This window comes from Perca flavescens, chromosome 9, assembly GCF_004354835.1.
Source record: "Perca flavescens isolate YP-PL-M2 chromosome 9, PFLA_1.0, whole genome shotgun sequence".
NCBI classification, from domain to species: Eukaryota; Metazoa; Chordata; class Actinopteri; order Perciformes; family Percidae; genus Perca; species Perca flavescens.
Window position 1 is genome coordinate 19,553,825 of NC_041339.1, and position 23,983 is coordinate 19,577,807.

The following is a 23,983-nucleotide window of genomic DNA, read 5'->3' on the forward strand; positions in this document are numbered from 1 at the left end:
AAGCAACAGGAATAGGCATTGGAAAGGGATAAAAAGAGAAGAAACAAGTGAGAAATAACTAAAAAGTTAACATCTACATATCTCTATCCCAACTTGCATATTAAGATTTCCTGCCTTACCTGATGAGGTCGAGCTTCTCGGTCCACAAAGTGGTCCTCCTTAACGCCCTGCAGGTCTTTGTACTGCTCCAGGTTCTGACCCATCTCCACATGTTCTGGGTTGGCCTGGAAATAAGTGTGAGCCGCCGCCGCCGCCTTTTCAGGCTGCTTCAACTAAAGAGAGAAACAGAGAAAGAAAGAGAGATGTTTTTAAAATAATAATAATAATGATAACAGAACAGACTTCAGCACTGTGGCTGAGCTTTCTGTACAACCTGTTCCAAAACCTGTGCATTTAAGGCACACCTTCACCTGTTTAGTCATCACATGTGAAATTAATGACTTTTTTAACTGCACGAAGAAGGTGTTCGTACACTACAATCCCAACATAAGTGTGTTTTTCTGTTAAATCAATATTTCAATAGTTTTAAACAAGATTCAAAATGTAAACAGAAACAGGCTGACCGGTCTCCATTGTTTAAAATTGCCAAAGAAGTTGTTACTCTGAATCCTTGCTTTTAAAAAATAAGGAAAAACAGACGTTCGTTTGAAGCCGCTCCTGTAGGACAAACGATCACTCGCCAATACGAGGGCGCATTCAAGCGTTTCCAATAAATCCATTCTTGGCAAGTAATTTGGAATCCACTTAAAATAAGTCATATTTCTGAATGTGATTAATAAGAAAACAGAAAAACTGAGCAGATTTACAGCGAATTACCATCCACATCCTGTCATTAGAGAGAGCCGTCATGATTACAGCGAATATGACAGATGAGGTCTCTGCACTCAAAGCATACGAACGTATTAGAATAAAAATAATCACCACAGGCAGCCCATCGTCTTCCTAACAAATGTTTCTAACATAAACACATGAAAAAAGAGACTGTTTACTGTTGAAGATAAGAGAAAAACTGAGTGGCAAAGAAGTGTGTGTTGATGTGTGTGGCAATGCAGTTTCCAGTTATTTTCTCAATTAATCAATTATCGTTCAGTTCAGTCACTAACTGACAGAAAATAGTGCAAATGTCCCAAACTATTTAGTTTACAATAATGAGAAACAGAAAAGAGAAAATGCTCTCATTGGATAAGTCGGAATTGATGAGTAATGCTTCAATCAATCAAAATAGTTGCTCATTAATTTTCTTTGATTGAGTCATTGATTAATTGACTAATAGTTTCGGCTCTAGATTGGATGTCCATCTGTCAGAATTTGTGAATTTGTCTGAAAATAAGAAATAGTCTATAAAGTTTATGTTGTCAACAGCGCACTACAAAATTATTTTCCGGGTCCAGATATATTTCAAAACAAGTTCATAATCTAACCAAATATTCAATGGACTTATCCCCGGTGATGACCTCTGATTGTAACATCTTTCTGAGGTTTCTACCTTCCTGTTTATGACTCCATTCTCCATTGTCATCACAGTTGCTACACTGAGGCAGCACAGGTGGCAAGTAGTAAATAAGTGAGAAGTTAGCAAGAAAGAGGATACTCCCCTTCCCCACCATGACCACAGCTTTCCTTTAACATCTATGTAATCCAAGGGTTAACCCTAACCCTATGTACACCTCTGCTCTCTGGTATTAAACAACACACAACAGTTGTGGATCTGCTCTCAGCAAAAAACAAAGCTCAGTTCAGAGATTCCAGATGTCTGGTGCAAGCTAGTTGCTTGTAGCTTTAAGATGCTTTTTTATTTTTTTATTTTGCAAGAACTCAACCATCCAAACATCAGATAACATCCTAATCATGCTCAAGCCTCAACATGGGTTGCCTTACACAACCACTTTTCACAATAACCCTTTGATGCACAGGTCCATGAACTCAACACAGACAGTTTTTACACTCAAGAGAAAAGCAGTTGAAGATGCATGCTGCCCTATTACCTTTGTTGTCTGCTCTTTCTTCTTTTCCCATCCATTCTCTATAGAATACATTACTTCCAACTAATCATAAATAATTTATAAAAAACAGTAGAGTTATGTTGGGTTTGACAGTAATTGAACTGGGTAAAAAGTGAGTTATGCAGGAAATAGAAGGTGATGACATGCAGAGAAAAGAAAGACAGATACAGAGAGGTGAACGTAGACAAGGTTAGAGACAGAGCTTGGTCTCTTGTGTAGGCGTTGAACACCTCTTGCAAGCATAATCTCAGAGACTATAAATGTATATATTTATAAATCAAAATTTAAGTGTAAACTGCTCACACTCACTGTATCCTACCCTTCCTTTGAGGTAAATTTGTTTGAACTGAGCGGTGCATTTCCAGTGTTGTGTGCACTCGTATACAGGCCATCCAAAGACAACAAGGATTTCATCAATGACTTTTCTCAGTTTTTGGCTGAGTTAGTGCCAATGTATGACTGTCTCCTTATAGTAGGAGATTTTAATATCCATGTGTGCTGTCCTGAAAAGTCAATGGCAAGAGCCTTTTTGGATGTTATTGAGTGTTTTAATCTTGTACAGTGTGTATCTGGTCCCACGCAGGAACGTGGGTATACTCTTGACTTGGTTTTAACTCATGGCTTAACTGTTTCAAATCTTGAAGTCTGTGATGCTTTTTTTTCAGACCATATGCCTGTGGTATTTGAAATTTCTCTTTCTTTTGTTGTAGTTAAACCGTGTGTTTCTGTGCGCCGTGGTCGGATGGTTATCCCTTCCACCGCTGCTCATTTTTCCTCTGTTTTTAATTTTAATTTAAATTGTGTTTCTCTGTGTTCATATTCAGCTATTGAAGACCTGTGCGCTGGTTTTAATGCTGCCTGTCAAGCAGTATTAGATACGGTAGCCCCCGTAAAAACCAGGCAGTCTAAATCTAGATCTGATCCATGGCTGAATGATGTCACTCGCGCTGCCAGACGTGAGTGCAGAAGGGCAGAAAGAAAGTGGAAGAGGGATAAATTACTAGTGTCATTTCAGCTACTCAGAGATAGTTGGTGTTCTTATCAAAAAAATGTAAAAGCTGAAAAGACAAAACATTTTTCTAACATTATTTCTTCTAATGGTCATAATCCACGAGTTCTTTTTAATACTCTTAAAACTATTCTTAATGTTCCACAACTCCAGTGTTTGGAGAATCCATCAACAGTGTGTGAGGAGTTCCTTAACTTTTTTATCCACAAGGTGGAGAGCATTAGGGCTCTTATTGGGCCACCTCTGTATGACCCTGGTACTTTTGTAACCTGTTCTGCTGTTTTGAATCAGTTTGAGCCCATTAGTTTGTCTTTTTTGGAAAAAACTATTGGTCAAATGAAGATTACTGGCTCTCTCAATGATGTGATCCCCCCACGTCTATTTAAAGAGGTTCTTCCTACTGTGGTGCCCTGCATACTGGATATTATTAATGCTAGCTTAAGCACGGGAGTCGTACCTATGACTTTTAAACATGCAGTTGTTCAACCATTGTTAAAGAAACCTGGCCTGGACCAGCTTCAATTCTCAAATTATCAACCTATCTCCAAACTCCCTTTGCTCTCCAAAATTATGGAGAAAGTTGTTTATTTGCAACTGAGCAAATTTTTGACTGATAATTCTATAACTGAAGTTTTCCAGTCTGGGTTTAAGTCAGCCCACCGTACTGAGACAGCTCTGTTGAGGGTTTTTAATGACATTTTTATGGCTTCAGACTCAGGTGATACTATTGTTCTGCTGTTATTGGATCTCACGGCTGCATTCGATACAGTCGATCACCATATTTTATTGTCCCGGTTGGAGAGCCGTGTGGGCATTAAGGGGTTGGCCTTAGCCTGGATTATGTCCTATTTGGAGGGCAGACGTTTTTCAGTCCAGGTTGGTGATGATGTGTCCTCTACGGCTCCCCTGTCGTGTGGAGTTCCTCAAGGGTCTGTCCTTGGGCCGCTACTTTTTTCATTGTATCTTTTGCCTCTTGGGTCAATTCTTAGAAATCACAATGTTTCGTTTCATTTTTATGCTGACGACTGCCACTAGGACAGTCAAAAGCTCTCTTGGAGTGTCTGACCGAAGTGAAAGCTTGGATGTCAATGAATTTTTTGTATTTCAATGAGAGCAAGACTGGGTTGGTTAACTACAGATATTAGCCCTGTGGTTACAAACCTGGGAGTCAAGCTGGATGGTCGCTTAAAACTCGATGCTCAGATTGGTGCAGTGGTGAAGACCAGCTTTTTCCAGCTTAGGCAACTGGCTAAAGTGAAACCGATTCTATCGCGACATGATTTTGAAATTTTAATTCATGCCTTTATTACTACTCGTTTAGATTATTGCAATGCACTCTACACTGGCATTAGCAAATCTAATATGGCACGATTACAATTGGTTCAAAATGCAGCTGCTTGTCTTTTAACTGGAACTCGAAAATTTGATCATATCACACCTATCCTCCAATCTCTCCACTGGATTCCTGTGCATTTTCGCACAGATTTTAAAATTCTTTTATTTGTTTTTAAATGTCTGCATGATTTGGCCCCCAAGTATTTGTCTGATTTGATTGTACCCTATACCCCCTCTCGTTTGCTCCGGTCAGCGGACCAGGCACTACTGGTCATCCCTAAGACCAAACGTAAATCCAGGGGTGATCGTGCGTTTGCGATGGCAGCTCCGAGACTCTGGAATGAACTGCCTTTGCACATCAGATTGACCGAGTCTCTTCCCGTTTTTAAATCTCGTCTTAAAACTCATTTATTTTCTTTGGCTTTTAACTCAGTTTGAGGGATGATTTTTGAGGCTGTTTTTCTTTTTAGAATTCTTTTGTATTGCTATTTTATTGTTCTATTGTGTCACTACTATATGTTATTGCTTATTTTAGATTGTGTTCAGCACTTTGGTCAACTATGTTGTTTTTAAAGTGCTTTATAAATAAAGGTGGATTGGATTGGATTGGAGACATCTGACTGCATTTGTCTAAATCATTTGTGTTCCCAACAGGTGCAAACGTAAAGCAGATCTCAGCGTTTCACAGTTGAGAAGGTCACTCTGGCATGGCTGCCAAAAACATAAGTGGCTGAGAGAGCTTCTCAACACACTCAGCCCTTTGTTTTGCCACTCAGCACCGATTCACGTTTTCCAGGAAATACATTTGTTTTAGTGAAAACCTTTGTGTTATTTTTTTTTTTTTTTTATTTTTTTCCCATTGGGTGAATTAGCAAGATAAAGCTTGGGAATTTTTATCTTTTTATACAAGATTTGGGAAATCTGTAGTTCAAGAGAATGACAACCAACACACCGCTGAATGTAGGACAGACAAACCCATGCAGATACAAAAACAAAGCACATTGTGTTCCACAAAGTCTGCACAATACATCATAAAACACAAACTTGTCTGACAGAAGAAGCAGAAAGCCTTTTTTTTACTCACAAACAACCCACTTCTTTATGAAGTATGACTCCCTGTGAAATACAGTTTGGTCTATTTCATGTGGCAGCAGAAGAGGCAGGAGAGGATGATCATTGTACTTTATGAAATTATGTTAAATGATACATTGATGACGTGTGAAATAAACGTAAACATAAACGTAAACAAGAGAAAAGCCCAGCCGGCCATGCGTGGTTATGCGTCGAGTGAAATCCTGGTCAGATCACCTGGCTGGAGCCACTGGGAGACACAGCTGGACGACTATGGTAGGTGAGTGGCACATATTAAGTCTTATTGTGCACTGCATTCATGTGCACTGCATGACACGTTTAATAAAATACTGTAACAGCTGAAGAACAAATCTAACATTGAATAAAAGCAATGCCAGAGTTCAGACAAAAACAAAAAGTTTACCTGACAAATAAGGATGTTAACAGAAACATTTATTGGCACTCAATACTTGTAGTGGGCATTCCTGTATCGATCATGATAGTTTTCTCATTCACATGGATTACCTGCCCAACACAGAAAATGTTATGCCATGCTGCTATATTTCCAATGCAACTACTTTACAATTGATATTGACTGAAAGAGAGATTCATATTCAGCTTTCTGAAACACCAACAGCAGTTGAATTCATCATAAAGCAAGAATGACTGAGTTCTTACAAAATAAGCAGATGTAAATCACAATCAAGTAAAGTAGAAATAGACTGCACATTAAGGAAACCTGAGGAAACCAAAAACTCAGCTGCAACACTTGAGCACACAGTAAAACGTGGAATGCATTAAACGCAGATGAAATCAATGTAAGTGTATCTGTGGGGGGATTTTTTTTTTCCTCCAACTGATGCCGCAATCTCAAGCACACAATCCAGCTCTATCATGTGTCCTCTGCTGCTGCATTCCTGACAAAGTCTCCCCAAGAATAGCTCCTTAAAGACGCTATGGTCAACTTCGCTTTACTGAATTTGATCATCATCTGCTGATATGTTTAGTCAAATCTCCCGGAGACTAAACAGCAACAATCACAGCGGCTGTGGTGTACAAAGGAGGCAAGAGGGAAGGGAGAAGTTAGACTGCAGCCACAGACCAGCACTCACCTCTCTCCACCTCCTCTGGCCCCGGCCGCCCTCTGCCCCTCGGGGATAACCTGGCTCAGGCCAGAGGGTCAACTGGAGGAAGAGGGGAATTACTCCAGTACACCATCCGAGCACAAACACAGCTGTGGTCGGCCATTGCCAGATCTATTGTCTCAAGACCTAAAACCTGGGGAAGCCTTGAACATTGGAGGCTCACTGTGTTTTTCCACTTCTATCATTGAGTTTTCACAGTTATGGCTAACATTATGCTTTTGGGACCCTTTTATTTAAAAAAGGAACAAACCCTTAAATAAATAAAATAAAAATAAAAGAACGTATCTGGAACAGTTAGGCAGAAGAAAACAAGACCAGATCTACTGTGTGTTTCAGTGTATGACTCACACTTTGGTGATAATAGATTTACAATCATATTTAACAGCACCTCAGCCCACACATAGGCTACAAGATGGTCACTAGTACTTTATGGAGACAGATCATTCAACATGGAGGATTTCTGGGAGTCAGAGTGCTGTATCAAAATGTCAAAAACCCAAAACAGTCCAAGCTTGGAGATTCTGAATTGAAAACACATGCTCATATATCAAACAGAGCAGAGTGAAAGGTTGAAACACCCCCTCTGGATGACAAGAAATCAATCATGGGTTTAAAGTGAGATTGCCATTATACTGAATAGTGTAATGGAAAACAATACAGCCTAGAAACAGTCCTGTATGGTTAAATCAAAATGACTTGTCTCTCCTGTGTCAGCTGCCTCAGAGGAGAAAATGGATACTAAGAAAGTAAGTTATTTTTTGTGTACTTCCCGATATCGATACCGATACCAGTGTTTTAGGCAGTATCAGAGCCAATACTGATACCGGTATCGGTACATCTCTACCAGATACCCAAATGTATGTGCATGAGCACTGAAAAAGTGAGTTTTTGATTATATGCCCCCTTTAAAATCACAGCAACTCTAAAACTCTGCCATTAAAAGCAAACCTTTGAATACATTCAGAAGTGTACATCTTGTACCACATGAGTGCATTTTTCCTCTCCCATGAATTTCAAAGGAGCACCTGTAGAGGTGAATAACTACCACTCAGTCTGAGCCCTCAGTTTGCCCTCCTCATTAAAAAGCAACCTGTGTTAGAGCTGCTGGACCGCCCTGCCACTCTGAGAGAAGTGCTCTTGATGTGGGCCCTGAGGAGTGCCAAGGCAAACGCACATTTGCATGTCTTTCTCCTCTGGGCCTCCTACTTGATTCACAGGTATGTAAATAGGCCTGGGCCGGCGCCACAGATGCAGAGATGATGTTGTGACAAAAAGCACGTATCCCAAAGCCACAAACAAGCATGGAAACAGTTACACAGATGGCTTGTCAGTGGCAGAACTACCACCCAAAAAAATTAGATAGGAGCTGCATAGGCAGCGCCAGGGAGGGGCTAGGGTGTGCTGTAGCTACACCTAGGATTGCCATAGCACCCCCAAGAAATTGCTGTGATTGATTTATAAATAAATAAAAAATTGTTAATGTGTAAAGAGTAGAATTTATATTTGAAAAATGAATAAATACATTAATAAAACAAACAGATTATTTTTAGGCTAAAAAACACAGGCGATCGTATTCGGCCAGCGGGTGCAGCACACATTGAACTTTTGACCTTACTTCCGCAGTAACGTTTTCACACAGAAGAAGAAGAGCTCAATATTTGGAGCCATCAGGATTAGAGAAGTGAGTCTAACACTAGCAATGGATAGTTTTTTAATCCCTAAACGTCAAGGTGTGACTGAGAGATATGGTGAACTTGTCACCAACCAGGACAAAAAAAAGCGGCCGGAGGAAGGTGATTGCTGCTGAGGATGCTTAACGTCACCCTGCTGTAAATGACATTAGACCAGGGGATCGCACAGCCAGGCCACAGTGGGTGAGTCAGCTGATAGGGGCCCATATAAGAACTTCACTCTTATCTCTATCTTATAGAAGAACATTACAGTGAACATGTGTTTTACAGAAATGTGAATAAATGGATCACTGAATCTAAAGTTATACAGGACATTGGTTTATTTTTAGCCCAGAAAACATGTTCGCCCTCAGTGGCTTATTTAGATATATTAAGTCACTACAGATATGATTACATTATTTTGACCATATGTGCAAGTGTGAAAACTGTGTGAGGATACATGTGCGTGTGTTTTTATGTGTGTGCTTGGCTATGTGTGGTGTATTTGGCCTCCTGAATTACTCTTCTGAACCAATGTATGAGAGCTGCAGTAATGATTGTTTGAACCCGGCTTATTGGCTGGTATTTGAAATATGTTTGGTGGGCTAATCAGAGTTCTATGGTGCTGTTGTATCAGCAACTTTAAATCAATCTCTCTTGTTTACTCGCTTATTAGTAAACCGCGGCGGAGGTGGGTGGGCATCTGCGCGAGTGTGTGTAATGTTAGGCTATTTGTGTCAAGGGAAACTCAAAATTTCAGAGCACCCTCACTGAACCGTCCAGCAATCCCGAAGCACCAGCAAAAGAACATCTCTGGCGCCGCCACTGAGGAGCTGGCAACAAGTGGTCAACGAGTGTCAAACCTGGCAACGGCAGTCTGGAAGACTTGAGAGACGAGCTGTTTCAAAGAGTTACTACAGTTCCCAAGAGGTTAGGAAACTCTCTTAATACAGAAAGGTTAGTGTTCAGGTTAACACTGGACACAAGAACAGTTGCTATAAATCAAAAGACATACATGTGCAGTGAGGATTTTAATGTTAAAAAGTGGCCTTTAGACCTCCTGTAGAAGTCCAATGGGGCTTTCACACTGCTGTGTGGTAACTCGTTGCCTCCAGTCATTTCAATGAGGGGAGGCAGCGCAGGGGAAGCGGTTGTGATCACGCGGTAAGGGTATGAAGCGCTTGCAGCCCGCATTGCGCACACTGATTTTACTCTGGCACCCAGACATCACCGTGGCGAGGTGGTGTCTGCTTTACAAATATCCATGTGATACACTTTTTAAGCAATGTTCTGCGAAGGAACTGTCAGCTAAAGCTGAGCTTGTAAAAACTGTTGAAGAAGAGGATGGAAAGAATATAAAGCTTGTACTTAAATCACAATAAAGTAGAACTCTGATCAGAATTGAAATGTACAGTAGACATATAATAACTGCCAAGATCTATGGACTTATAAACACAAGGACAGACCCAGCCATATGTCTGAGGAGCACTGAGCGCTTTAATGGGGAGGAATATTAACTTCTCTGTAAACACAGTAGTCCTTTTTCTGACCAGAACATAGCAAAGTTTACTGTCACTAAACAAATATTTGTGTCATGATGTGTAGGGTTCGAGGCATATTCGTCACAAAGGTAGTTTTCCCCAGACAAGCAAGTAAATCACATAATTACCGGTCTTTGGTTTATCAGAAAATGAAATGTGTAGACACAACAAAGCCAAATATTTTAGCAGTTTAGACACAACATGAGGTGAACTTTACGATAAGAGATAAAAGTGTTATGGTTTCGGTGTTTTGCCTTGTATTTAGTTCTATTTCTGAATGTATCCTGTTTTGTATATTCCTGTTGTGTATATTTCTGTTTACTTATTTCCTGGTTCATTGTGTAGGTTTCTGTTTACCCTGTTTAACTGTGTTCTGTGTATTATGTATTTCTGTTTTCTGTTTTATTTTGATAGTCTGGTTTTCTGTCTTGTCTTGTCTAGTTTTACTTCCTGTGTTTTCCCACCTTTGTTGATCACCCTGTCTCTCCTAATGTGTTTCACCTGCTGTGTCACCTGCCCCTTGTTACCTCAGTACCCAGTGTATTTAGCCCTCGTGTTTCCCTTGTCTCTTGTCAGATCGTTTTGAGTCCTTGCCCTGTTAGTTTGTGTCTGTATCCTGACGAGTGTGTTTTTGGAAATCTTCCTTGTGGTTTTTTTGTTATCCTTTTCTCTGGGGACGTTTTGGACTTGTGACTTTGTTTTTGCCTTGCTCAGTTTTGGACTCCTTGTGTTGGCCTTTGCTTTTTGGATCCCTTGTGTTGGTTTGCTCTCTGTTTTTGTATAAATAAATCCCTGAGCTCCAACCATCTCCTGCCTGCCTGCCTCGTCTCTGCGTTTGGGTCCTATAATTCCCTGCACCCATCACAGAAAGTCCATGTTTGAGTTTGTTAAACGGATTGTGACAGGAAATACTTTGAGAGTGGGGTTGTTACTTCCTGCTTGGCTGCAAGTTTATTAGAAGGGCAAGGTATCAACACTCAAGACTTGGTTTTAACTGGTACCACTTGAACTGTGTCCAGAACAGACTATTGACAACTGTCAAGTACTAAGAGCTCTATTAGAATTCTTGTTCAGGGGCTTGTGTTTAAACAAAATTTTAAGTTTGACGAGTTTGGCTTTTGTTAAATGAAAAAAAGGTTTCATTTCTCAAAGTAAGGTATCAAAAAAGTATTCAATTCAATTTTATTTATAGTATCAAATCATAACAGGAGTTATCTCAAGACACTTTACAGATAGAGTAGGTCTATACCACACTCTATAATATACAAAGTAATATATTCCAGTAATTCCCCCAAGAGCAAGCATTTTAGTGCGACAGTGGTGCGGAAAAACTCCCTATTAGGAAGAAACCTCGGTGATGAGAAAAACTTCCCTTTAGGGAGAAACCTCGGAAAGACCCAGGCTCTTGGTTGGCGGTGTCTGACAGTGTCGGTTGGGGGTGTGATGAACAGTGGCAATAATAGTCACAATAAAGATAATGGAACAGTGACTAGAAATAGTAGTATTGTGTTGGCATTTTTATCTTTTTATTGATTAGAGCTTCAACGATAAGACGCTCAAAAGAATATTAATCAGCACCTACTTTCTCAAGCAAAAATGTCCAACATTGTGAGGACTTGATCTTACATCGTAGTGCATTTAAAGGGGCTGTACTCAACAGCAGGCTGGGATTGCCTCCACAAAGCTCTCATGGACTATTCCTCAATACGCAAAATGCACGCACGGCCGAACAAATATTTGATTTGTTGTTTTGGAATGTTGGCAGTTAGACAACGGCATTTGAAAACGTTGCCTTGTGCTCTAGGATATTGTGATGGGCATCTTTGAATCTTTTCTGATGTTTTACACAAGTTATTGTATACTGACAATGTAAAGTAGTCTTTGTACTTGCATCAACAATGGAGTCTTTATGGTTTCCACTGCTGAGGTCCATTTAATTGATGAGTTTAAAGCTTAAGAGAGCATGTGGCCCTTTACGAGGCTGACACTTTGATATGAGCATCTGGCTGGAAAGAAGATCTAGACCATTTCACAGTACTTGTAAATCATTAACAAATGGGAGTAGGATTGGGATTACATTTGTCTGGCGAGGAAAGCTGCATACACCCCCTGAGCTTTTTTATTGCCAGTGATAGCTGTAGCAGCTAAGCTGAGGGAAGGCATTGGCATCAATGCCTGGCACGAGGAACTCACTGTAGGAAAGTTTGTATAAATGGCTGATTACCTGCCCATGAGGCGAGCACCCCACTTCCTTTCACTCTGGATCGTTTCAAAAGCACACAGCAGCACTTTGATTGACGATTCAAGGAACTTCAGAAATTCCTGGAAGTCTGGAAAACAACTTATGTCTGAGTGTTTAAACTGGAAGGTCGTCTTCTTTAAGACAATATGTAGACCCCCTATTCACCCAGACTTAAGTAGGGTTTGACAAGATGGAGACGACATGTACTATACTTGCACACGTGTACAAACGCACAGTAGAACAGTGAAATACACGGAAAGGGTGCTCATGATGTATGTGTGACGTTAATTGGACCGGAAAACATTACAGCCTCTACAAATTAACCTCTCCATCATGCACCCTTTAGTCTTTCGTTTCATTAACTCTGTAGCTTTGATGGACAAAAAGATGCTTCAGCGCATGCTTACTGTACACACAGGCCACATAATGTCTTTACTGTACACTGGAGGTGTGAATTAGTCGCTTGATAATCTCAGCTAAATGAACCAGACAAGGGTTTGTTTTTGCTCTGCTGCTAAATCAAATAACACTTTAACACAAGACCTGGATTGTAACTCATATTTTTGCCTTGTCAGTCAGGAAATCAGCCAGCCGGTTGGTTAGCGTGTATATTACATGCAACATGGCTAACACGTTTAGCACATGCTGTGTGGGGGAAAAATGAGGGGAGCTTTTCCTCTTAGTGATGTCATGGGTAAATGTTGTCCACCTTGATGTCCTCCCTCCCTTTCCTCCTTGCTCTCTCCATCACACCGACCCTCTTTCTCTCATCTGTCCATCCTGCTGACAGCTCTGCACAGTGGTCTCTTTCTGCTTGTCCTCGCCCCACCCTGAGCGTGTTCCTTCAATAAGGTCATGTCAAAGGAATGCCTGAAAAAGCCTCAGTGCTGTCGCTGTTAAAAAGCTTCTTTCATTACCCCGTGATAGACACAGGAGGCACGACGGGCGTCGCTCCTTCCTTCACCAGCCTCTATCCGTCCATATTAAAAATTCCTGGCAGGGAGATGGTACATTGAAAAGAAAACAGTGGCAGAACAATAATAATGCCACTGTACACTGGAACAAACCTTAACTGTGGCTTGGTGTTGTGTGCCCAAGCTGTGTGCTCTGAAGCTGCCACAATGACCTAAACTCAGAATGGCCCTAAACAGGCGCACATGATCCAGAATCTATTACTTATGAAAACACAGTTCATGTCCATTATGAGCTAATCTGGATCATGCAACTTGAACTGTTGTTTGTAAATCTGTAGTTGTGTTTGGCCTGTGGCTGACATCATTTGGAGGTAGGGGAAACGACTGCTTCCATTATCCTCTCCATCTCAAGTGACAGCCCAGTTAAGCTTTGTGGGAGTTAACACGGAGAGACTACACAACCTTTTTCTCTAAGCTATCCTGGTGCCACCCGACACCACGTCGGCTACTGTATCCTTAGTCAAGCATCATGCTCTTTCCCATGTCTGATCTCACTTCCTGGGCAGTTACAGGACACACAAGCCCAGCTTTGTGTGGAAACCTCAAAAACACAAGGTGTGTACGTTTTAAGTAGTGCAGACGGGGTGGAAAATCACCTATAATGTCTTCCTCCTTTTCCCTACCGCCTACATGCCCTCCCCCCGACACCTCTCTCACGTTCCCTCCTGTCCAAAATAAAGTAACACACACACTCTTTTCTCTCAGGAACTTCTAAAAACAGCTGTATACGCCCACAGACCTACGTCTTATTTTTACGCAACAATCCTCTGATCTCACACTCCACCAGTTTCCAGTCACATAAAGGTGCCTTTTTCAAGACTGGAAAAACACACTCTGACTGGCCCAAAAAATCTGAAATGTGGCTAACAGTTGTGTTTTGTCTCTCTAACTTTGCCTTTGGCTGAGGATGTGGTGTGTGTATCGAAGGTGTACACAGACTGGAACTAGAGCTCACACAGAGGATACCACAGATACTAGCAGTCTGGCAGGCCTCTACTGTGTTGCAATAGCTTAAAGGAATAGTTCGACATTTTGAGGAATACAGTTTGCTTTCTTGCTGAGAGTTCCGGCGTGACTACTTGGCCTCCTGTGTGTAAATAACAGCAAGGCACCTAATATTGTTGCCCATCTTGTCAGTGTCCCATCCATTTACGCTGGTAAATCAAAATTCTTTCACGTTTTGTTTCATGGACATTGTGGTTTGTTTACACTTTCACCAAAATATTGATTTCCGTTTTTTGATTTCTTTTCTGTTTTCTTTACATTGTGGTTTGCTAAACATGACACTGCTTCCTAGTGGACACGTATATTACACCCCAAATCTGTACAAGTATAAACAAACACGTGTCTGAATTAAGTCTGTTTAAATATGTGCAGCCCAGAGAAGCAGCTTAACTCTCAAGAAAGATTGAATAAGAACGAATAAGCATATTTCCCAAAATGTCAAACTTTTCCTGTAACATGTTTGTCTCAGAAGTCACCACTATCTCAGAGGAGATAACATGAGACCAAACCACATCAGAAATGTTCCCATTTTCCCCATAAAGCTCCAGAGATGAGGGGACTTCCCGTTTGAGAGGAACGTTACGAGGAGCAGCACATTTGAAAGAAACATTTACGGGCAGGCCACTCAGAGACAGGGGTTAAAGGTCACTCTCTCACATGCGCGTGGGCGCATTCAGCTTTTCCACTACGCCTGGAAAGGCATCGGACTGGAAAAATAAGAAAAGGCGAGCATGATGTGGTGTCTAAATCTAAAGTAGGCAAATGTTTATTTGTGTTACAGGGTCTTCGAGAAAGAACAAAGGAGGACGCTATGAGGAACTCTGTGTGTGTGTGTGTGTGTGTGTGTGTGTGTGTGTGTGTGTGTGTGTGTGTGTGTGTGTGTGTGTGTGTGTGTGTGTGTGTGTGTGTGAGGCAGTGAGTATGTGTGCCCCAGCAGACAATGCCAGCATTCATCCAGCCACTCAGTTCTCACCCTGTCCGGCCCCCACGTACCCCAGAGAAATATAAAATATATTTGTTCATGTTGAAATCAATCTGGTGTTGTAGCAATGTGCTGTTTTTACAAAGACAAAGGGCATTACAAAATGCGCACAACACTCAGCTGAGAAACTGAAATGCAGCTGAAAACCAATGACAACAGGGATATTTGGAAACTATTGGAAGCTGTCAAACATGTGTCACTTTTAATGAAACACAAATCTACATAAATAGCTATTTTTGCACTTCCCATTCCTAAAAAATGTTAATCAGCATAGTTGATGAGTGAGTTGGCTGTCATGATAGAAACATCCTCTAAAAGACTTAAATCGCTGAGTGTCAGAAGTTTTGTTGCCCAGATTAGAGTATGACAGGCTCAAGTGCCCTGGAGGAGTATTTCCTAATTCAAACTTCAAACATGGTTCAGCCTCCCTCCGACGGTGAGGTAGTGGATACACCTTTTTCTGGGGGTTAAATCAAACAGTGACAGAGCATACCGGTTCAATGTTTCATCACAAAATCTGCCCATCAATCAAGCTGCCACCCCCTGAGCCCTGGGAAAAGCATGGAAAATATCAAGGAATGGCCAAGAAAGTAATCAAAAACAGTCAAGCCTGCATGGATTAAGGATTTCCTAAAGAAGAGAAGAATGTACTTCCTTCAGTCTCTTTCTAAAGCTGCTGGCAGTATGCATGCTGAGACTAAGCTACCCAGATCACAGCCGAGCATGAGGGCTAAAATGACAACAAGAAAGAGCAGTAGTCCATTGTATGAAGCCTCTCTCAGCCTTCCAGCATCACGGAGGGCCAGCTCAAGTGTTTCTAAAGACAACATTGTCCTGTAATGGTCCCTTTCCCCTATAAGATAAACATCATGTTCCCATGCACTAAACAGATAACATGGTGTGAAGTTTACAGTGAGTGTTGTTCCCTTTCACTACCTCGACTGTATTTACACAGTTTAGTTCCCATGTGGAGACCACCACTAGACGATGCAACCCGAATCCAGGATACGCTCCCTGTGGGGTTGAACAGTCAGACATTATGGAGGGAGAAGAAGGGGGAGATGAGCTTAGTGCTCAGCTGCAAAAGGGAGGCAAGAAATGCACATGACACAGATCGGTCGTGTAAACACTCATCGGGAGGCAAAAGACAGGTCCCAGCTCAGAAGTTATAAGCAGTGTGACGTTAGATTGCAGTGGCAAAAGACAAACTTGATGCTTCTTGTCTCCCGTCTCTTCCTACAGCAAAATAAAGGAGACCTGTAAGATCATGCACGATTCAGCTTGCTCCGCTGGTCATTTGCATTGTTTCACTGATAAGGAGGAAGGCATCCATCACCAGCTGAGATGATTTAGGTTGTTTTCCATTACAGAGCAAATCCAACAGCTTATTTAAAACTGAACTCTGGCTTCTCATAAATCTGGGACAATAGTGGGAGGCTTTCTGTGTTCTGTTGTCCAATTAAGAAAAGAAAAACAGCAAAAACAACAACAAAATCATTAAGACCTGTGTCAAGAGAACATAGTCTCTATTATAATAGTACATAAATCACTGTGCAGTAAATTCAGTACGCCATAGAAGAAGAACAAAGTGTTGGGTGTAAATTGCACTGACAGGCTGGAACCATTATTGTGGATAGAAGAAATTCTTGACATAGTTGGAAATCTAACCAACAACCAAGAAATGATTTAAGGCCCAACTGTAAAGACATCTGCATGAATACATGCGCAAACACACACACCTAGACACACACTTTTACATTCCCCCACTGGGAGATCTTGGCACAGACTGCGTTCATTTGACAGCAACAATAACTTTAAGTTATTGCAAGTGCATTTTAACAGTCAAACTGCAATCTGCACAAAGTGAGATGATGCAGAAAGAAAATAAATCTTCAGTGGAACTTTTGGGGGGAAAAAGCTGAAACGACCTAATTTTAGAATTTTTTTCAGCCTGTCACTACTGTCCTCTGGGGTGCTGTTTTCAAAAACCCAGCCATGCTGCAGTGTCAGGGGGGTCGACACACCGCCGCATTTCATCTGGCTTTTTACACACACTTGCTGTGTGTCCGAGAGTGTGGACACGTGTGAGAAAACCCAAACGTAAATTTGCACGTGTGAGAGGCCATGTCTGTCAGCTGGTGTGTGAGCGAGTGGTCATAACTCTTCTATACGAGTGTGTGCACACATAAGAACATGAGGAAAGTTACTGCAGAGAGCCGGGTGACACTGTTGCCTTGTAGAGAGAGAAATGAAACGTGAATAAAACAGTAAGTGGGGAAGGCATCGATTTGGCAACTGCGCAATATTTAGATTTAAAAAGAAATCATAATTATAACGGTGGATGGTAAATGGTAATTTGGACAGCATTTATATAGTGATTTTCAAGTCTTAACGACCACTCAAAGCCCTTTACACACTACAGGCACCATTCACACACACATTTATACACTGGCGGCCGAGGCTGCCATACAATGCCAACTGCTCATCAGATAAACTTTCACGCACTGATGTAATTCAGGGTTCAGTGTCTTGCCCAAGGACAACATGTAGACCAGGGAGGCCAGGGTTTGAACAATCAAACTTTCAATTGGTAGATGACCGCTCAACCTCCTACAGGCACCCCTGGATGTACTCTGAACATTGGAAGGCCTTCTACTCAACCACTTTGCATTGGTTTTATAAGAGATGAATGTGCAGTGCGAATGTGCACACCTCACACATACTTGAGACTATAGGGTTTAATCCCAGGAAACGGAATTCCCGGGAATACACATCCAAACCGTTTCCTGTTTCCCAAAGAAATAAAATATAATGACGGGGAAAAAATAATTACGTTTTAGGTGTAAACCAAAAAATATATATATATATATATATATATATATATATATATATATATATATATATATATATTAGGGCTGTCAAAATTAACGCGTTAATTTTTGCGTTAATTTTTAATATTTAACTCGTTAAAAAAATTAACGAAATTAACGCAACTGTGTTTGTTTACTTCATGTGGCGGCTGAGAAAAGAATGTCGTCTCCATAACACCAGGCGGCGCTACTCTGTATTGTTGCCCAAGTAATGAAAACCGGCAGCTGATTGGACGAGCAGCGTCACATGGGTTTGTTTTCTCCGGATATTGAGAGCCAGACTGTCATGGCGGCCGTTCAGAATACGATCTCATATTGTACTAAGATAGTTCACTGAAACATGTTTCTGAAAACATTTTAAGCGAGAAATAGGCCGTGCAGTTGCTGAATCTGTCTTCATTTCAGCTCAACAAAGGTCAGTTTAGAAGATTTTCGTCAGATTTTGAGAGACTAGTCACCTCACTCCGCTCGCCATTTCCGGGTGAGTCCCGACTGCCCTGCCGCCGACTGAACTCTCGGCTCGTTGGAGATGAACTGCGCCTCGCCTGTAAAGTAGATGAGAGCAGGCGACAGCAGCCGGGGACGGTGACAAAAATCTGCTCTCAAGTCAGACAGTTTCTAGCCGTTTCCAGCAGCCTTCAGCAGGACTAAATAAGCCAAATTGTTGCTGCTGTTGTTTTGAAAGATATTAAACATTCTGAACTTAGCAGAACCTTTCCTTGTTTGTTTTTTTCTTCATATTTGCAAAGTTAAATGATTTAGCATTTAAATATCCATTATTATAAGCTTCAGTCTCAATTTAAAAAAGCGATTAATTGCGATTAATTACAGCAAATTGTGCAATTAATTAGTTAATTTTTTTTAATCGATTGACAGCCCTAATATATATGTTTCACTACAGAAATACGCAAGTCTTTAGAGTTGCCGCGATCAACTATGGGCAGCCGTGTCACAGCTGTGCCCGGTGGAATGCAGATCGGCGCGCAACAGCGCTCTGTAAAGGCTAACAGAATATGGAATTTGTCTCCGTTTTAAAGAATGACATTAAATCGCCCAATGACTTGCTTAAACGTATGCCGTTTGTTTATACAATACTTTTTTTTTAAATATCACTTCAATGAGGCTGTTCTTACAGGTAATAAACTTGGCATTTCATATTCCTCACAGCCCAGTGAAGTTTAAGCTGCATGCAAAGTTTATGTTATCTTCATTCTAATGTTGATTAACATAAATGGTGTTCTTTCACCTTATATTTTTTTTAATACCACCAAATAATACACTAAAGCAGTCAGGTTGGGAACACATATGTTTATGGATATTTCTCCTTGTTGCATTTAATGCTTCTTGATATTACACGTTTTTATGTAGTTGAAGTTACATCTGAAATTTTTTTTTTTGAAAAAATATTAATCTGTACTTCAGACCATACGTACACACTTTTTTAGAGCCAGATGTGGATAAAATGATAAGCAGAAGAAGTAATATAAGGTGAGCAACGTAACCTTATGATAAAAGATGGTTTCTTAAGATTGTTTGCCAATTTCACTGATTGAGATATTTTTTGCAGTCTACAAACAAATTTAAGTCTCTTTATCTTAATTAATTACATTTCTTTTCATTGTTTTTATTTACATTCGAGCCACCTTTTTTCTGATAATGCTCTTTTCATTTTATCTTCAGTTGTGAAGCACTTTGCAAAGTCTGTTTCGATATGAGCGCTTAATCATTGATCAACTTTCTGATGTTTAACAATGATTATGTTTTAGCATGACAATGCACACCAAGGTTTCCAAATATAGATATATAATATAGAGGAATTGTTCTTTGCCAACACATAAACCCAGCATCCAATCACTTTTATTTCTATTTGATCTATCTTATTTTCCACATTAACCTCCTTTTAGCTGATGCAGGCAATTATGAAACACCCACAGGCTGATAGAGCTAAATCTTTTCAAAGGCCTTGAAAAGTGAGTTGTACTCACTTCATAAACACAACATTTTCCTGTTGCTGCTGTCACATTACACAGATCTAGTTTTCTTGACACACAGCATGCTGACTGGAATTCAGTCTAAATAAACTCATTCTTTCACACGCACATATGCACGCATGCGCACACACACACACACACACACACACACACACACACACACACACACACACACACACACACACACACACACACACACACACACACACACACAGATCATGTGACACAGATCACATAATATTGGTTTACGTATGTGTGTATACCTATATCCATGTCATATCTATAAGCAGATGTTCTCCACAACAGTAAAATGATCAGTTTGTGCTGCATTCAAGATAATTGTTATTTGCTCTGGGTTTTACAGACTTGGAGATAAACAAATGTTGTGTGTAAAAGAAATAAGCAAGTGTGTGAGCAAGCAAGTCTGTGCCTGTCCACGTCTTAATGTCTACGGCTCAACCTCCTGCACCCCCTTTGCCTTTCCCTTTGATGTGACTGGTTGTGAGCGGCTGGACAGGGCTTAGGTCAGAGGGTCGTGTGGGTGCCAGGCTGATTACTTAGTGGTGAGACATCCCAGAAACCAACATGCCACACATTCTCAAGCAGTGACGGAGGAGCTGGGGCGTTCAGACGAGACGCACAGTGCTGCAGCTGCAACTACAACCCACCAAACACATGAAGAGGAACTCCAATGTGTCAACTCAGTGACCATGGCTCCAATCAAAGTCTTTTAATTTGAAAAGTTTTAACAGGCTTTAGGAAGAGCCTGCTGTTTTAGGAAGAACAGATTTAGAGTTATGATTTATAATTTGCTAGCAGACATTTATTTACTGAATCTTCTTGTCTTTAAATGTTATTCTTTCGAAGAGAAAACAGTGTAACACACAGCCGGTCAAGAGTCAATTTAATACACAGCCACTGTGTTTCTTAGATTTGATTGTCTCACAGTCAGACAGCATATACAGTGGCAGGCAGGGACAGGTAGCCTGGTCCTACCAGACTCTCGTACATTTCATTTGTACAGAGAGTCTGGCCACTCTCCATCGACAAGTGTTAACTGCCTTGAAGGTGGGTACTCTGTTGAAGTTTAATACTATTGGATCTGCCCAGAGCCACTCTGGATCTGCTATAACCCATTGCTAACGTTTGGTGACGTATGTCATGCACATGTGCAACAAGAGGGGAGAACGACACAACAACTATTGGCTTATATTTAGCATTAGCATCGCTAGCGTTAGCCTTAGCCAACTCCTTCACCATTAACGGAGCGAGCTGGAAAATCAAACTCTTCCCGAACCCCGTGGGAAGGAGGGCCACAACATCACGGCCCCCAACACAACTCAGCAAATATTGTTCTTCCTTGCGCTTTAACTTCTGGATATTTGGCAGTGTTGCCACAACGGACCGAATGGCTTCGCTCGCATCTTTCTAGCGCACATCCTCAGCGTCATCGTTCTCAGCCACTCCCTCTGTTCGCTGATTGGACCACCAAATATTTGGCCGGAGAAAACCCAAGAATATACCGCAAACCCAGACGGAGTACTGAAGGGAAATGTAAATTGAGCGGAAGTACGTAGGAGGGCGGAGCCAGGCTAAAGGACAGGGGCTTGGTTCAGGAAAATACCCCAAAAAGGAATAGAGGTGATTACATAGGCTTTGGTCCAGACTGAATATATCTACAACTAGTGGATGGATTGCCGTGACATTTTGTACAGATAATCATGGTGCCCAGAGATTATGTGCCCAGATTAATCCTAACGACTTTGGTGATTCCCTGACTTTTGCTCCAGTGCCACCATGAGGTTTACACTTGTGGTTTTGAGTGAAATGTCTCAACTATTTGATGGTTTGCCATGAAATGTGGTTCAGACACCCATGTTCCTCCAGGATAAATTGTAGTAACATTGATGATCCTCTGACTTTTCCTCTAGATCCACTGTCAGGTGAAAACAGGACTTGGAAACCCCCCTTTGTAGTTTCAGTGATGCTGATGATCTTTGCTGCTGCAACTTTAGGGTAATCGGCTAAAAACATGCAGCATTTTATGTAAAAGTTACTACAGTACAGAATCAGAGGACACAGCTGTCAATATACCTAGAAATAAAAACATGCAATACTAAAGCCACGATAATCTCTGCCTCATAAATTCAGACCTGGAAATAATATGCTCCATGTGTTTTTCCCTTGAGACCTTAAAATATGGTTTGAAAAAGGATTTTCATCCTTCATTATGAAAAGCTGCTTCCACTTTACTTCTGCCCTCCATTGTTCTTTGTTACAAGGGCAACCCTCACATGCCTCTGCTGTTAGAAGTACTAGGACCGGTAATCATTTGGGCTCACACTAATGGAAACCAATTGACCCCAGTTGAGTCCAAGTCTGTCCATTCGGTTTTCATTCCATGCCAAATTAAAGAAAGACTAAAAGCCTGTGTCTCCACCATTGGGCCTATTTAGGTAGACTGAGTTCTCATAAGCTGTAGAAACTAAGTCCAGGCCTGAATTCTCCACAGTGTTATAGGTAAAAAAAAAAGAAAAAAGAATGAGGGACAGAGGTGAAAGCTGGCCCAGATGTGGATAGTCTGTTTACAATCTTACACTATTTGCTTGTCTGTTGACAACATCGTTTAGATTATATTTCCTGTTTGAGAAAATCCTGTGTGGCCACACACTGAGAGCCCCGGTGTCCTTGAGTGTCTGTGTGTGTGTTAGATTATGAAAGTATGAGATATATACTACATCATAGACTGAACAAGTTGCCTTTTTATCAGTGAGACTCAAAAAGAATGTTGTTTTGAAGTTAAAGAAAACGTGAAAAAATAAGTACAATTTAAACTAGACAGAACTAAAATAACCAGAGCAGATTTCATTGTACAACATGTTTTTCTTAGTGACTATAAATAACAGAGGCTACACAAAACACAATTAAACATTTCAGTGACTGCTTCTAAAAAAACCTGAGGCCACTATCAGAGGAATGCACTGCAGGAGACGAAAATAATCACCTCCATCTCTCTGAAAAAGATCTCATATCCTGTAGAGATAGAGCTTTGAACGTCCCTTGAGAAGACTTTTACCTTAATGAGGCATATGATTGACTGACAGGCTTCAGATACAATCAAACTAACTAATAAGTGTCCTAATTTTGATGTTTTCCCACACAAGTCACACAGATCTGGTATGCACTTTCTGAAAAGCATGAATGGCAAAAAAGTTACACTGATAGAATAACAACAGTAAGAGTTTACAGTCATGCTAGCCACTCTGTGCGGCCGTACTTCAATCACTCAAAAACAAAAATGTCAACCTCATGGTGGCACTAAAGGAGATGTCAGGGGATCACCGAACTCCGTAGGCTTTAATTCCCGATGATCATGAATGCCTGTACACAATTTCACAGCAATCCATCTAATAGTTGTTAAGATATTTCAGGCTGGACCAAAGTGGCAGACTGACCCACTGACCACCCTAAAGCCACGCCGCAAGCATGGCTTAAAATTGTTTTCATTTAATTGTTGCTCTTTAAATCTTTATTGTTTTTGTTTTGTGCTATTAGAAGATGTATTGTAAACCTCAGGATATAAACAAGTTAAAAAACAGAAAAAAGTAAAACGCCTTAAGTACAAGAAGGCCTGCAGTTTTTGCCTTCTATTCAACTCTGACAGCCTGGTGGAAAACAAACCAAATCACAAAATCACCACTACAGTTAAACAAGTTCACCCCACTCTGGCACAACCCATTGTTACAGAACAAACCTTTTTACTTCTCCATATGGGCACAAAAAGGAATCACACACCTTCACCACCTATTTGAAAACAACCATTTCATGTCATTTAACACACTCACACAGAAATATGGGGTTGGGAGAGAACAATTCCTTCAATATCAACAACTTCGACTCAAAATTAAAGATAAAATTGGACTCACCAACAACACATTACCACCCTCTCAGCTTACAGAAGAACTTTAGACCCAGAAAATTAATAACTTCAAAAAACTAACCTCCTAGCTATATACAATGATTTCCAACCAAAATACAACAATAACACTCCCAACAACCAAGAGGGAAACTGATCTGGCCTTCTCTCCCACCCCTGATTACTGGGAACAAATATGTAAGAATACCTTTTCCATGACCGCTAACAC

The 23,983-nt window shown here is 40.8% G+C and overlaps 1 protein-coding gene across 1 annotated transcript in view; it reads right to left on the reverse strand.

Moving 5' to 3' along the window:
• The window catches only part of p3h2 (prolyl 3-hydroxylase 2), a 69,267-nt gene that overhangs the window by 18,154 nt on the left and 27,130 nt on the right, over positions 1-23,983 (reverse strand). The window contains exon 2 of the mRNA XM_028588369.1: positions 120-272. Within this exon, the coding sequence (XP_028444170.1) occupies positions 120-272 (153 nt within the window). The remainder of the gene's footprint in view (positions 1-119; positions 273-23,983) is intronic.